The 16,360-nt window shown below is 49.9% G+C and overlaps 1 protein-coding gene across 1 annotated transcript in view; it reads left to right on the plus strand.

Moving 5' to 3' along the window:
• LOC113990781 (sodium- and chloride-dependent GABA transporter 2-like) overlaps positions 1-16,016 on the plus strand; it is a 31,491-nt gene extending 15,475 nt beyond the window's left edge. Inside the window, 8 exon segments of the mRNA XM_027726508.2 lie at positions 7,834-7,937; positions 10,735-10,859; positions 11,420-11,532; positions 11,679-11,816; positions 12,875-12,977; positions 13,610-13,710; positions 14,134-14,304; positions 15,471-16,016. Coding sequence (XP_027582309.1) covers positions 7,834-7,937; positions 10,735-10,859; positions 11,420-11,532; positions 11,679-11,816; positions 12,875-12,977; positions 13,610-13,710; positions 14,134-14,304; positions 15,471-15,590 — 975 coding nt within the window. The 3' untranslated portion in view covers positions 15,591-16,016.
• The last annotated feature ends 344 nt before the right edge of the window (positions 16,017-16,360 follow it).

Consider the following 16,360-nt stretch of genomic DNA (forward strand, 5'->3'; position numbering starts at 1 on the left):
GAGTTCCTACTCAGCTTTCTGGAAGTCGCTCTCTGGTCAGGGCTGTGTCTGAGCATGGGGTGAGAAGCCTGTTTTACAGTGCCAGCTCCTCTCTTTCTCTATTTTGTCTGTGGACAGGAGGTGGGGAGGACAGCTGTTCCCTCGGCATGAAGGTGCAGCAAGGCTTGGAAGGGGGTTAGGACAGGTCTGTGTTTGCAGTGTTTGTGTCTCGATTCATGCTGATGAGGTGCAAGAGGCTTCTGAAATGAAATAATATTTTCAAATGGTGCTCCTTCCCTTATGAAAAGTCCTGTTGTTACTGTGGCTGTGTTGCCCAGGGGACTGAATTAAACCACCTCAGGCGTGGCATGGTTGGTACTAGTTGTGTCCTCATTAGGTCTGTCCTGGCAAACTTTTTCAATTACAGCTGAGCTTTAGAAGCACAGTTTCCTTCCAGCCTGGAAAATGCTAATGTGCCGGTGGAAAAGCAGAGTAACCCTTCAGAGCAAGAGGAAAACTCTGATGAACCAGGGAAAGGAAAATCTGCTCCTTCGTCCCTCCCTCCCCAACTCCATCATTCCCCAGTGAATGCTTCACTTCTGTGGGAAAAGCAGGAGTCGGCAGCAGTGGTTGCCTTCCTCCAGCGAGCTTTAACCACCCTACTGAACTGAGTAGCAAGGCTTGAGGCTTCTCTTTCATTTTCCCATCAGAGAGGGAAGGTTTAGTGCCCCAAGCCCCAGGAGTGTGTGTCTGTGCCCCCCTTTGTCTGTGTAGGGACAGTGTGAGTCCTACCATCCCCTTGGGACCAAGTCGATTATACTTGATTTGTGCTCATAGGACAGTGAGCTGTTTACCCACAGTCCTGCACTGCCCGGCACAATGGAGGATTCTTTAGTGCCTGGGAAGGGATTCTGGAAGTTAAAAAAAAAAAATTAGGAACACCCTCTGCAATCTGAACCTTATGATAAAGGCTTCTCAAGGGGAGGTTTAAACAAAGGGCAAACAATACACAAGGGGACAAAATCAAAACTCCTCTAAGTTGTATGAAAAACTAGGTGAAAAGAGGGGATGAATTATTTATCAGATTCTACCAAGGGAGCAGCAGCAGATGTGATTAAGTGTCAGAATATCAGGCTGTTGTGTGGGGAAATCATTGCTTTTCACCTGCCAAATGACCTTGGACAGAACCGGGAAATCCTGCCTATGAGAGTCAGGCAAGCTGATTGATGGTAGTCTCTTCTGGCCATGAAGTCTACAGTGCTCTAAATCTTACTGCACCTTCATTTTCTAAATCTATGAAATGCTTATAATTAAAATGGTAAATGAATCGCATTTGACAGGTAGATCAGACTATACAGAGAAACAGAAAAGTTTTGAATAATGAAGTCCAGTTCCACTCAAATACAAGCAGATAACAGCAAAACCACCAGAGATCATCAATTTTGAACTGTGTGCCTCCAAGCGAAAAAAAACCAGAAAAACAACCCCACAGTTAGTTTTTTATATGTATAATAGTTAATATTATGATATTAGCACGTCAGCCATAACTAAGTCCAAAGTTTTTTCCCCCATCTTGATTGCATTTTCTGTGCTCCAGAAGGTTCCTTCTTATTTCATAGAACAGGTTGTGTTTTAACCAAAAGGGACTCATGGGGTCGTCTACCATTTCTACTTTTGTTCACTCCACCCTTTGCAATTATCAGTTTTATCAATTATCTATTTCAGTAGAAAATACTGGAAATTTATGAATATGATTAAGGAGAACGATCACTAGTGCAATCCACTAGTGATAAGCTGAAATGAGAGGAACTCAGAGAGGAATAAGGCTTAAGTGTGTGAAAATTGTCAATTAAAGAACTTTTCTCAGATGCTGGCAGGCTCTCTGTTGCTTGATGCTTTCATACCACTGCCAGGCACTGTTTAAATAGACAGATTTAAAGTGAGGACTGATGGGCTTGATGTAGAAAGTGCCAGCTGGGTGTTTGGGTTTGCTTTAAAGAGAAGAAATGTAACAGTCTCCTTTCACTCATATCAAATCTCAAGTGATTTTAGCTAAATTTCATTAAATTTAATGAGTGAGAATGGAGAAGGAGGTAAATTCAGCAGCCTCTGAGCATATCTGTCTCTGGAAAAGAAGCGAATGATTCTCAAAACCTCCCACTCTTGTTTTCCTCTTGAAATTTCCAGAACCCCTTCCACCTTGCTGTATGTGCTTGCACTTTATCCAGTCTTTAGATAAAGGAAGAACTTTCTGTGACAAGCTGTTTTCCAGCCACCCCAGATGTGCTGAAGGCCCTTGAATTTGGAGGCTGTATCCCAGTCCTGGGGGCAAGAAAGCGCCAGAGGTGCCGAGGGCCAGCAGAAGTGTGCATTACTTTTCAAATATCCTTCCCTACATTCCTCTCATTTCCTTTCACCCATTTCCCCGATGGTTGTTTTTTGGAGCAGCGTTTGCCCCTGCAGTTTTCCCCCGGGGGTTTTGCTTCCCAACAGGTATGACAGGAAGGGGAGGCAAGAGAAGAAGATGCCCCCAGTTTTTTTGGGGGGGTCTGTCTGCCTGTGGCTGGAGAGGGAGAATGCTGATGGCTGGCTCATGGTTTGGACTGGAGCAGCTCTTACTGCTGAGGCTGTGCTGAGGATAAGCCTCTTAGGCCACCACAGGGAGGATGAGAGGTGTGTGCATCTTGCAGGGCTGTGACCAAGGGCCCCTGTAGCCATGCTGGGGAAGGGGTCAGAGCCCCAAATCCTCTCCAAATTCAGGCCCTTCCTGATGCTGCTCCATGGCCAGCAAGAGCTGCTGCTTCCCAGCGAGAGGGGAGGGCGACCATGGGCTTGCTAAATATTATTTGTTCCCCTTATTTATTGTTTTCCCAGCAGGCCTTTGACTCGGCCCTGTGTGCTGGGTTTGTGCTGTTGCCGGCCCCCCGCCTCCCCTTCCTGGCGGCCGGAGAGTTTGTTTTCGTGCCGGAGGACAAACCGCTGTTGCTGTGTGTGGACACGTGCACCAGCTGGGCTGCCCTGGCACGCTGTTCTTGCTCCCACCGTGTGCCCTCATGCCCTGGCAGAGGGTCTGCAAGACCGGGCACTGCTGACACTCTTCCTGGGGGACAGAGGGCAGGTACCGGGCAGCAGGGAGGAAGAGCCCGTAGCCCGCGCAGCAATGCCAAAGGGGCTCAGGGCTGGAATCATCTCCGCCTTGCTGGAGCAATGCATCCACGTGGGGTGAACCACAGCTGTATTTACCTTGCAGGGCTTCCTCCTCCTCCTCCCACGCCTCTTCCCAGCCCTGCCAGCATGGGACTCGGGTGGCTGTCTGGCCACAGCCGTGCAGCCCTGCTGAGTCTGATCTCAGAGCTGACATAGCAGGAAGGAATAAAGCTGTCTGTCTGTCTGCCCACAAGCAGCAGGGCATGGAGGACCATAAAGCCCAGCTTCCCAGGCAGCAAGGAGCATCCCTCGGAGCACTCCTTGCCCCTTCACACCTCCCTGGGGCAGGCAGCTGCATTTTTGGGGATGAACCAGAAACCTATTTGTTTTCTTGTGGTGTTTAAAGAAACCCCAGTGGTGGAAGGGCCCTGCTGGTTGTAAAGTGTCCCTATGGGTCTGCAGTTTCCTGAGTTGTGGGAGTGACATGAGGTCAGTGGTCTCCGATGGGGATTATGAGGGCCTTCAGTGCTGACACAGGGAGATTAAGTGGGAAAGAAAGCCCCCGTCCCCCATTCCCAAGGAGCCTAAGGATGTATTTTCTAAGCAGAGCTGGGGCTTGGGACTGGGAACATGATGCTTGGCTGAGTGTTGGCTGGACAGAAGGACCAGGAACATTTTACAGAAATGACAGTGACTTGTTCCTTGCCTCCTCTCTCCTGGGATAAATGGGAATGAGGGAAAGCCTGGCCTGTGCAGCAGGGCCCCAGGGCTGCACAGCTCTGTGCTGCTGCAGTGCTGTGGGGTGTGGGCTGTGTCTTGGGGCTGGGGCCTGTGGGCTAGTCCTGAGCGAAGGGGGAAAGGCAATCATCTGGAAATGGTGCTCCGGGAGTCTTGCAGCAAAACCTTAGGAATCACGATCTCCCCTTTTAAGACTTGAGTGATATGTTTGTCTGGTGCAGTGGGTGGCTGGTGGGTAGTGCCAGCACCACAGGCTGACTTGTGAGCCATGATGTTGTGAGCAAAAGAAATGCTGGTTGAACTGTAGCTCAAGACCTGGGTGGTTTTTGTTCTCTGCTCTGCATTACACCGAGTGTGACTCTCCACACAGCATGTACCCACCCTCTGCTGTATCATCACTGCCTGCTGATGGGGATGCTCTCAGCATGGCACCTGTATTTGATGTATGGCATACACTGGGGTTCAGTAACATTTGCTCAAAAATGGTCTTTACTGTTGTAAGTGCTTTGAGATCTTCCTAAGGAAGGATCTGTTTCAGTACAGGGCGCTATTAAATTTCAGTACAAGTAATAAAGCAAATATTGCCGAGAAAATTAAGGGACAAAGGAATGGCTATAACCATCTTGGATAACTGCAGCTCAGGTGTAAAGGTTTTGGCTAAAAACTGAGAGCAGGAGGTTATTACAAACTCAACAACATGTTCAAAGAAATTGAATTTTGAATTAAATGAACTGGATAGCTTAGAAAACTGCAGACAAGAATAAAATCAAAATACCCATGCTGCCAATATGCCAATGAAATCTGAACAGGATAAACTTTACCAGTCTCTTTGGGAGCAGCAGCCAGAGGATGTTTTTATCTGCAGTGGAAAGAGAGCCCTGTCTGACCCCAGCGAGCCCCTTTAGTCAGAGAGGTCTGGGAACAGTTGAAAGAAACATTTTTCTGAGTCACTGCAGGGAGAGAAATGAGCAGAGGCAGCAGGTTGGGAAGGAAAGATTTTTTTCAGCTATTTGCTGAAGTGAGTGGTCTGTGTAGCCCCCGTGAGCCCATGGGGCTGGACGGGCAGCACTGCCTTTGGTGAGAGGCTGGAGGAGGCTGGGTCCTCTTCCAACCCCACTGTTCCTACAGTCCTGGGAATTGCTGCTGCTGCTAAACTCCATCACTAGTGGGTCAGGAGCATGTCTTGTTGCATCCCACTGACCCCCATTGATTTTGGGAACTGCAAGGAGGCTGGGAAGGTCATAAATGTGTCTTGGTTTCTGGCCCAAGAGCTGTAGTAACCTTTTAAAACATGAAATAATGTGCGCACAGCCTGAGCTGGTGCTCACAGTCATGCTGACTAAGTAGGATCATAAGCTCTGCAAGTCAAGCTTAGCTTTATTTACAGTTTCAGCTACAGGCTGCCTTGCTTCAAATGGGAGCATATGCTAAGGCAGGTCCTGTATTCCCCAAAGATATCCCTTTGGGGCTGGACTCCCACACAGTCCGGTGTGCCTCCCAGAGCATGCAGCAAAGTGGGGAGCCCACAGACCCCGTGCTGGTCTCTGCTACACAGTCGGGGATTTTAGAAATGAGCCACTTCATAAGCCACGGAGCTAATGAAGCTTGGTGTCTTGATATTTGGCTTCTACCACGGATGGTAAAGCAGCAGTTCTTTTCCTGCCCCAGGGGTATTTCTCATGTCTCTCGTTTGTGTGATTTATCTGATATTTAACACTGGTTGACTCTTCCTCCCTGTAGCTTTCTGCTCAGTGGGGACCCTGAGTTCCTGTTTTTTTCCTGTTCCCTAACTGTTGTGAAATTCATAGGTAGTTGATATTCTTGAGGTTTCTAACAACTGTTAAATCTGGTTGAAACTTGTCAACTGGGTCTAATGTTACAACAAGTGTGGGGTAGGCAGTTTAATGACAAAAGTCTTATCTTGACAAATTAAACTACAAGAGCTACAAACCCCATGAAAGGGTGTGTTTTGAGCTGGAATTTGATGAAAAACAAGAGCTCTAGCAATAACTAGCAAAATAAAAAGCAAACCTAACAAAACATTTCACCCCAATCTGTGCAAAGATGTTTAAATTATTGATGCAAAGGTGTCAGCTGGTCCAGCTCACCTCAGTGCCTTGCTGTGCCTAAAAGGTAGCTGCAGAGTGAAAACTGTGCCCTTACTGCCCACAAGCACAGTGATGCTTTAGGAATCAATTTTTTAAAGGGCTTTGATCTTTTTCTAGTATTTTTGAAATGAGAAAAATAACTAATACTCTGCTCTCTAAACACATCTTCCCATTCATCTCCTCCAAAAAGAGTAAAATATACTGAGGTCAATCACTTTTCCGACTTCCCAGTGCCTTGAACTAGGTGTTCCAGTCCCACCTCATCACCTGTCCCTTCCCATTCTACAAATCAGAGACTTGATCTCACTCCCTTTTTGATCTGAAACCCAAAGTCCAGGATTTCCATGGACCAAAGTGGAGGATGTGGGGTCAAACATTAGGTTGCTTGCAGGAAAGTCAGGGAGAGCAGTTTCACCAAATCCAGCCCTAGCAATGCTTCTCTTTCTCTCCCTGTGGACAGCCTTGCTGGGGTTTGCATCAGTGGGCAGGGAGAGGATTCATTCTGTGTGTCTGTGCCTTGAGCTAAACCTGGAATTTCCTCCAGAAAAACCACAGCTAATGGTACCCTAGCATGCCTTCATGAGGCCTATCAGCCCAGGAAGGGGAAGAGGTAAATATGAAACCAAACCTCTTGCCACACGATCGCACTTTGGCCAGTATGGAAGAGGAAGGTCAGAACAGTGCTTTGGTAAGGGTGGCCTGAGCAACAGGGGTGGCTGGGCAGGTGCTGCCAAGCTGACCATTGCCTCAGGACATGAGACCTTGGCTGACAGGTACAAGTGTGATTTGAAGTCATCAAAACCAACGTGGTGCTTTCCATTAACACCTGTTCTTCTCAGAGGGGTCCTGGGGCAAGGCTCGCATTTGTCTGAGGGTGGCACTGCTGGGAGAGGACCGTATAGCCAAATGGAGACTTTTCTCATAAAGTTGTCCCAGTGATACTTTTCTTCTGCTTTTCTTTCCTGACTAGCTTATCTTTTGTCTAAAGAATGTGGCTACCCTTCAGCAGTGGTTGGATTATTGTCTCATCTCTGTTTTATAAACCCCTTGGGAAAAAAGACCTTAGAAAACAGAGGTTTATTAAATAATGTTTGTCATTGCTTCATTCCTCGCTGTTGGTTCCCGCTTTTGCTGTTCTCTGCAGAAGGCAGTGACAGTGGTTGCATTGGTGACTGCACACAGCTAGGCTTTCAGATCAAATTTGGCATTGACAAATGTCAGCCTTGGAGCACTGGGATGTGTTATTGACAGTGAGAGCAAAGCGCCTCATGGGAATAACAGTGGTTTTGCATTTTCTTTTAGGAGCTGTCTTTTGCAAACAACTGTTTATGTCTAGTACTCCTCTCCTCCCCAGCTAATTTTCTTTTAAGTATTGGAGCCTTTCCATTAGGTCTTGGAGAAAAGGGCCACCACCAGAAGCTGTATCCATGCTACTCAGTGGGAGACCAAGCTTACCCAAATCAAGTTCCCCTTCTCTGGTAGCAGAAGGCTCCCTCAGCTCTCATGGGAAGTATTTATCCAGTCTCTCCCTGCTGGAAGGCTCTCCACAGTTGCAGGATTCTGCAGATTTGTCAGAGAAAGAAAGAGGTGATGAAGAGCTACATGGGATGTGGGTTGACAAGGCTCCTGATGCATTCCTTCCCTTTGGCACTCTTAGGCCCCCTGGGTGCCTCACTGAGCACTGTAATTCCTGGCACACAACCTGCCTCTAGAGAAGGCTTGTCTACGTGCTGAGTACTGCTGACCTCCCAGTCCCTGGCCTTTCTGCTGCTTACAGCAGCCTCCAGGCTCTGCCTCTTCGCATCTGTGCAGTGTCTGCGCTGGCCTTGTCTTCTCACCTCTGTTTACATCTCCCTTGCAGGTCTGGATGGATGCAGGCACTCAGATCTTCTTTTCGTATGCAATTTGTCTGGGATGCCTGACGGCTCTGGGCAGCTATAACAAATACCATAACAACTGCTACAGGTAACTGGAGCATGGCTCTGCTGCCTAGAGCCTTCCCCTCCCTGAACATCAGCGTGCAGAGGCTGGTGAACTGCTGGAGGCTACTGACCTTCTGAAGTGTCATGATTTCTGTTCCTACTCAAGGTGTAGGAAGACTCTTTCCAGGTGTTTTTGCCCCAAATCCAGCTCTCTGTGCTTTCTACCCAAGGGACTTTTCTGTCTGTGCCATGTTTGACAAATCCCCTCTTCCACACCCAACAAAGTTAGATCCTCTTCGCCAGCTTTGTGACCCCAGCCCAAATGACAACCTCCCCTATTACATGGATGCACAAGTAGCAGTAGGGGAGGCAGAGCCGTGAGATCTTAAATGGCTGTAGACTGGACCCCTTTCACCTTGTGATTTATCGCTCCGTGGTTCACTTGGACCCAGTGACTTGCACAGCTGTCAGTGCTCTGGGTTCCTATGTGCTACCTGCATATTAAGCCTGCAGAGGTGACTTCTGTTTCTTGCATGCTGGGCTGCATGAACAGAAATGGGCAGGTTGCCAAATAGAATCAGGCTGCCAGGTTGAAGTGGTCAGGTGAAAATACCCTCATTTTGCAGTAGGTGTATTCAGCACCTGGAGCTGCATCCCCAGGGGTAAAAGGGTAGTGTGAGAGGAAAGAGGACACCTCTAGGTAGACCTGCCCACCTCTCCTCCCACCGTTTCTCTGCTGATTCTGTTGCTCCCGGCACTGGGTTCTCCCCCTATCTTTTAAACTCAAAATTGTGGTTGTTGCCATGGAAGGTCCAGGCAGACCACTGCTACATGATCCTTGCTTGGCATCTTTCTCTCTCTTCACCCTAGGAGAAGTTGATTCCAGCTGCAGGGGTGCCTCTCCAAAAGCAGGTGGGCTGGGACTCCTCTTTCTTTCCATGTCCCATCTCCCAGATTCAGTTTTGAGAGAAAAAGCCACAGGAAAAGAAGAGATAATGGATCTATCTCTGGCCTGCTACATGTCCTTGGACACTAGCCCTTTGCACCTCCAGTCTAATGTGTAGCATGGGGATGATGACAGGGACTGCTCAGCAGCGAGGTTGTAAAGGGCTTCAGTAACTGCAGCTGGGAGATGCTGTGGTAAGGGGAGGGATGTCCGTTTGCACAGAGACCCTTTATGCTATTTGGCTTTTCTAGGAAAATTGTTCTTAGTTTCAGAACATGCCTATTCCCAGGCATGGACCCAGTTTCAATGAGTCAGTCCTGTGGTCTCCAGACTTGATTTGGATAGGCAGACAGACAGAACCAGGCTATAAAAGGGCAGAGGGACAGCAGCATGGTGCCCCACTCTTTTATGCCAGGCCCAGGGTAACCTTCAGTGACCTGGAACAGGAAAGGATGTGGGGAGGAGGAACCATTATTCAAATGGCAGTGGTCCAAGAAAGTACCAAACAGCATAAACCATTTCTTGTTTTCTGGGACAGTTAGGAAATTCTTCAGTGTTCCCTGGCTCTTCACTTTTTCAAGTGCAAATCTGCAGAGAACTCTTTCCTCTGGCCATTTTCTGCATGTTTCTCTCTATCTTGACACCTCTTCCCACCTGCTGGATGGCTGGAAAACACCTTCCAGTCCATGCCTTTCCAAGGATGGTTTGACCTGTCATGCACACATCCAGGGAAAAGAGAAAGAAACACCAGGAAGGGATAGGAACTACTTGAAAAAAGTGGGAATTTGTAAAAAGTGACTCAGAATATAATTTGAATGGAAACCAGGCAGTATATAGAACTGGAGAAATGAGGTTCTGGCATGGCTTCCCATTGGGTTAGCTGGGCTTGGTGGAGTGTGACCCTTCTTTCCAGCTGGAGATTCATTGGCCTCTTTCAGTCTCTCCTGCCTTAGAAATCAAATGCCAAGGCAGAGCAATGGTGTTAGGTGCTGTGCAGTCCTTGACAATGCAAAGAGCTGCGCCTCGGAAGGAATAATCTGAATTTGTATGATATAGAAGCTCTGGATGAATTGCACTTTCTCTCTAGTCAACATTCAAGGAGGGGCAGGGAACCCCCAAAAAGCTAGATACCTAAAGACTGATGCAGAAAATCACACTAGGTTTGCAGAGCAGCATTTAATAAAGTCAGAGCGGACCACGAGATGCCAGAAGGAGCACGTTCAGTTTGGTTCAGAATATCTCAGAATGATGCTGCAAATGTTATTGTTGTCCCCAGGGTTGCAGTCACAAGAGGACTGGGGAGACTGGAGCATGAAAAGGAATTGGATAGATAAGAGCTGTTTAGTTTAAAGAGTAGATGGATGAGAATGAGATGAAACAGAGACAAAAGATCAGAGAAAATAAATTGGATGGCTCTGTTTATCTTTTTCTCATAATGCAAAGACCAGGAGATACCTAGTAGTGCTGAGAACCAAGAGGATTGTAACTGGTCTGAGAAAGCTATTAAGGAAAAAAAGCATGCCCCCTTTTCAGTCAAAAATAAACTCTGGTACACTCTGCTACAGAAGGCACCAGGGGAGAGAGAGGGGGGAAAAAAAAAAGAAAAAAACCCTGGCATTCAGATTCAGACAATCTCATGAGCAAGGACCTTAGGTGTGGAATGCATCTGCTGTCCTTGGGTGAGACTTTCCCCTGGGGAAATCCTGGTGTGTTGTCCACACTGGGGCAGCTTCCTGCAGCTCCTGCTGCTGAGCTGAGCTGTGTGCTTGGGAGAGACGCCCTGCTGTGGGCACAGTGGCTGGGGCAGAGGAGCTGGTGCTGCCCTGGGGGCTTCCATGGGGTGTGGGCCATACCTGGACCCCCACCTGGCTGATGCTCTGCCCCCTTCTCCCAGGGACTGCGTGGCCCTCTGCTTCCTCAACAGTGGCACCAGCTTCGTGGCTGGCTTCGCCATCTTCTCCATCCTGGGCTTCATGGCAGAGGAGCAGGGTGTGCCCATCGCCGAGGTGGCAGAGTCGGGTGAGTGGGGACTGTGGTGGGATGGGGCTGTGGGGGTGCTGTCCCTTGAGCCCCCAGTGACAGGAACATGCCTGCAGGGCACCTTCCTTGCTATAGCTGCAGGTTCCCACCCTGGTGGGCAGCTTTGCTCTCTGCCTCCAAAAACCAAGAAGAAACAAAAGCATACTCATGAAATAGTGAGATAAAACAGCTGTGGTTTGAGGTTAATCTAAGCTGCCTCTAAGGGCAAGGGATTAGGCAACTGCTGCCCCTTATAGGGAGGGTGGTGAGGTGACTGCATGGCGTATGCCCAGGCTTGTGCTGTGCTTCCTGGGCTCAGAGACTTCCCCTGGCTCCCAGAGCTTGCGATGGTGATGCAGCCAGTCCCCTTCCTTCCCTTCCTGCTTTTCCTCCACCCCTCCAGGAGTCTGAGTTCCATGCACAGTGCAGGTATAACTGGAGTGAGAGGCTGCATGGCCATAAGCTGTACCTTGGCTGGGTGGCTGCTCAGGCAAGTCTGCCCCAGCTGTGTCGTGCTGCTGCCCTGGCACTGCCCGCTCTGAAAGCCCTTCTCCCTGCAGGGCCTGGCCTGGCATTCATCGCCTACCCTCGGGCTGTGGTCATGCTGCCCTTCTCCCCGCTCTGGGCGTGCTTCTTCTTCCTGATGGTTGTTTTGCTGGGACTGGACAGCCAGGTAAAGGTGCAGGTGTAGAGTGATTCCCTGCCAGACAAAAGCTGCCGTCTTTCCAGGACAGGCTTCATCTCGGCTGAGGGGGATCCACCGGGACTGGGAGGCTGGTAAGGATGGGTCGACAGAGATGGGATCTCTGCTTTTTGCAGTTTGTCTGTGTGGAGAGCCTGGTCACAGCTCTTGTGGACATGTACCCCACCATCTTCCGCAAGAAGAACCGCCGGGAGACCCTCATCCTGCTGGTCTCCATCATCTCCTATCTGGTTGGACTGTTGATGCTCACAGAGGTATTTTGGGCTCAGACCACCTGCATGGTACTTGATGGGGCAGAGGGGGTCCTGGTGGGTGGTGAGGTCCGTGCTGGGGCCGGGAGCTTGCTGGTGAGTCCCACCCTGCTGCACAGCCTGAGGAGGCTGCCCTGCCCTGCCCATGCCATTCGCATTTTCCCTTCCAGCCCTCACCCCTTGTGCCAGTCACAGTCCTGACACTTCTCCTGCCAAGGCTGATAGGTGGAGCTCTGGACAGCCCATATTTTGGCTATAGACTTATCTTTACACAAGCCAAACCTTTTACAGCTCTAGCCTGTTGCATGGTAAGGGGAATGTCTTTGTTCTGAATGGAACTACATGAACATTTGATGTAAGGAAACTCAGTGGGCCCGAGTATGCCCCTTATCTGCTATACTGATATACTCTGTATTACTCGTGATTAATTGCCTTGGAGTCAAACTGTTCTGGTTTAAAACCTTTACCTGTGCCTACCAGTATGTGTGTGTGTATTGATGCTGCCCTGATGCTCTTTGCATTTTCTGTTTTCATTTGGGCATAATTTTGAAAAGGCTGCTTCTGATGTTGCACCTGCAGCATCGTTGCCTGGGCTTACCCACCTGCCTGTTTTGTAGGCAGCCTTGCAGACCTGGGCAGTGAAACAGCCAGGCTGCACACACAGTTACTTCCCTCTGCAAATTAGGAGCCTAAAGTAAATCAGATGGATTGCGTATCTTAAGGGGGTTCCCATCCTCACTTCCAGCTACAAAAGCTGCTTTGGTTTTGTCTTCTCCTAAAATATCCCCACAATCTCTGGCAGTCTGTTGCCCTGCCCTGCCCTGAAATGAAGGGTTGCAGAGACTCCTGAGAGCAGGGTGGCTGCATGTCCCCATCAGGCCTCAAGCACAAGAGACAGGCCCTTTGCAGTTGGCTAAAACCCTGCCCCAGAGAGAGGAAGATGCCTCCACCTCTGGGGAAGATGCTGAGTTTGTTTCCTGCTCTGGCTCTTGCTCTTTGCCTGATTTCTCTTCCCTCTCTCCCTCCCCATCTCACTTTGCTGCCCACTTGGCCCTTCCCAGGGTGGGATGTATGTCTTCCAGCTCTTTGATTACTATGCTGCCAGTGGCATGTGTCTGCTCTTTGTGGCCATCTTCGAGACTCTCTGCATCGCCTGGGTCTATGGTGAGTATGAACCAGGGGGGGATCCCCAGCTCTAGTCTCTCAGGCTCTCGCCTGGTTCGTCTCAAAATGCTGGTCTGTAGCTCGCTCAACTTGGTAATTGCTTTGCAGCGCAAGGCAGACATCTAAATCCTTGCTTTGGTGCCCCTGGACTCAACCTGAGGGGGATTTCTCACAGGAACACCCTGGGGCATCTGCTCGGCAGACATCCCCTGCATGTTCCTATGTGCTCCTGCTTTTGAGGCCTTCCTTTGTTGGAGACTTGCAACTGTCTGAAAAATCTTTTCCCAGCCTGTATATAGAGAGACCCTCAAACACTTTTGAGAGCCCTCTCCTAGCCTTGACGCTCACAAGGGACGAGTGAAACCTGGGTTCAGGTCCTAGCCTTGGAGATGATGAGAGGCTGGCCCTGCTGACCCACTGGACTGTTCTGGGGAGAGAGGAAGTTAGTCCAGGACAAAGCATGAACCTGGCCACACTCCTGACGAGCTCCCCAAGAGGACTGTTTGCAATGCTGAGGCTACTGCCTCATCTTCTGGGGAGCACCCCAACAGTGGTGCAGCAGGGCCCTGCAGACCCCACTGCCCTACTTCCCTGGTAGCAGTGAGGTATCCCATCCTTCCCCTCTTCCACAGGTGCTGAGCGTTTCTACGACAACATTGAGGATATGATTGGCTACCGGCCATGGCCCATCATCAAATACTGCTGGCTTTTCATCACCCCAGCTGTCTGCATGGTGAGGGCCCACAGGAAAAGGAGCTGTGGGGAGGAAGATGGGCAGAGCTGGGTGCCTCTGAGAAACAGACACCTGCATACATGGAGAGGGATGTGCATGAGTGTAGGGGGTTATGCGGCCTGTACTATGGGAGCCTCTTGTTCTATATGCTTGGAGCTTTGGGGGGCAGATGAGGTGCTGAACAAGGGGGAGTGCGGCCTGAATCAGCTGTGATAGAGGTGTTTGCTGGTGGGGTGAGCTTCTTGGTGCTATGCCTGGTACTGCCTGTGGGGGCTGTCCCAGCAAAGCTTGTCTGTTGCTGTCCTGGGTTGCTCTTTGTTACCACAACACTGTGCAGGTGTGTACTCACCAGGAAGACCTCTCTTGGCTCACGGTGTTGATTTTCTTTCTCTTTTTTTTTCTTTTACTCTTTCACCTTGCCAGGCAACCTTCTTGTTTTCTTTGATCAAATACACCCCGCTGACTTACAACAAGAAGTATGTGTACCCGTGGTGGGGTGACACCCTGGGCTGGCTGCTGGCCCTCTCCTCCATGGTGTGCATCCCTCTCTGGATCATCTACAAACTCTCCACCATCAAAGGCTCCCTCAGAGAGGTGAGGTTGGTGCTCTGGGACCAGGGCATGGGCTGTGCTTCCGTGTTGAAGTCCAGCCTTGCAGGGGGATCATTTGTGTGTTGCTGGTTAATTAGCAGGGAGCCCAGAATAAATCTCTTGAATGAGTCCATTGCTATAAGAGACTTGGATTTTTAAGTTCTGTGTTGCTAGAGGGCTGCTCCAAGCTGGCTGTTACCTCTTCATGCCCTTTTTTTATTGCTTCTGTCTCTTTGCAAGTACTAATTGGAAAAAGGTCATTAGATGGAGAGGACAAAGATAATCTCCATGTTGCCCTTAACTGAGTCTTGAGGACTTGCTCTGAGAAAGCTCCAGATGCTCTGAGCATTGTGGTCATCTGAGTTCACCAGTCTGTGGCTGAGGCCATAGGGACAGAGTGGAGGGGATCACTGGAGATTTGGAGTTCCCATCACAGTCTCAGTGCCCTGGATCTGCCCTGCTTCCAGAGCTGCTGGGATCCATTGCTGGCTGCACTAGATCTCATTGAGAGGCAGGGATCTGGAAAGTCAGACCTTGCTCCAGATGGGCATCCCATCCCTGCCATGGCTCATGGTTTCAGGGAGAGATTTCACAAACAGTCCTGAACTCCCAGGATCCCACCCATTCTCTGCACCCTGCGAATGTTCAAGAATGTGTTGTGACAGCAATGGGGCTCTCACCCCTGTGTCCATCACAGACAGGGAGGAGTGGACACAGTTGCAGGGGCTTGGCAAGGGCCATGCAGCGTAATGTGGTATGAGAGTAGCCCCTTGTGCACTTGCTATCCCAGTTAAAGCCAAACCTGTGTACACAGGCTCACCCTTTGCAGCCTGTGCTGATGGAGGGGTTGACCTGGATGTACTTGGTCACCAGCCTTTCTCTGGACTGCTTTGTAGCTCTGACCTGGAGCAAATGGAGGACAGAGCTGTCCTACCATGTCTCAGATCTCTCACGTGCTCAGTGCTTGTCCTGGGACAAGTGTTTGGAAGATGACTTTACCCCCTCAGTTTCTGAAGTGCTGACTGTCCTTGTTTTGGACATCTTGAGCATACAGGGATCAGACCTGCAGCCCTGCCTGGCTGGCTGAATGAAACCCAAGACTGGAAGGGAAGGACCCACATGACCTTTTGTCCTTGCAGCTGTGTTTAGTGCCTGTCTTTGCCTTCCAGAGGTTCTGCCAACTCACCTGCCCACTTGAGGACTTGCCTACCAGGCCGGGCATGGGACAGCCCCTTCCCGCCACCAGATCTGGCCTCCTGACGCTGACAGAGCTCGAATCTAATTGCTAGGACTGGTGTGGCTCTCCCTCCCCTCCCCCAGGATGGTTTCTATACAGCATTTACCACCTGTTGGATAACACAAGGATTCTTCACTTGCTGAGAAGAGAAGGATTTCTGGGCTGAGCTCCCCTGTCTGGAAGATTTGAAGGGCTGAGGAAGAGTCAGCCATGGAGATGGTCTGTGTGGAGTTAGCAATGCACCTTAATTCTCTCCCTGGAGAGGGCTTTGAAGGGGCAGATCAAGCACCAGTGTTCCTGAGCATCCCCAGGCTTCTGGTGGGCAGAAAGGAAGGACTGACCCTGGAATGGAGAGTGTCAAAGAGCCTCAGAGTTATGGCTCCAGTGTGGACTTTGGGAGCTTCTCCATTCATTCCATTAAATCCACGTTTTTCCCCACTAGATCCGCTCTGTCTCAGTTTTGTCTCACCAGCATCCCTTGGCCATGGCATGTTAGGTGAGATGTGTGTCAACGGAGCTGTGCTGGGCTTTCAGGTCTGGATCTCTGTTGCACTGGCACAGTGGAATGGGAGGGTGGCCAGAGGAGAGGAAGTTTGGTAAGCCCCTGTATGTGGCAGCCCTGGGGTACCCTAGGTGAAGAGTGCAATGGCATCTTCTGATGGAGCCCTTGCCAGCTCCCAGACAAAAGTGTCATCCATGTGGTGAGTCACTGGGCTACTCGCAGGGTCTGAGAGAAGCAGGGATTGGTGTTTTCTTCTTGCAAATGAGGGATCATGGGAAGCTTTCCCTCGTCTCTTCAGGTCTGTGTCTTTTTTATGCTGA

The sequence above is a fragment of the Pipra filicauda genome, unplaced genomic scaffold (assembly GCF_003945595.2).
Source record: "Pipra filicauda isolate LSUMZ 115617 unplaced genomic scaffold, ASM394559v2 scaffold2_size9829703_pilon, whole genome shotgun sequence".
Taxonomy (NCBI): domain Eukaryota; kingdom Metazoa; phylum Chordata; class Aves; order Passeriformes; family Pipridae; genus Pipra; species Pipra filicauda.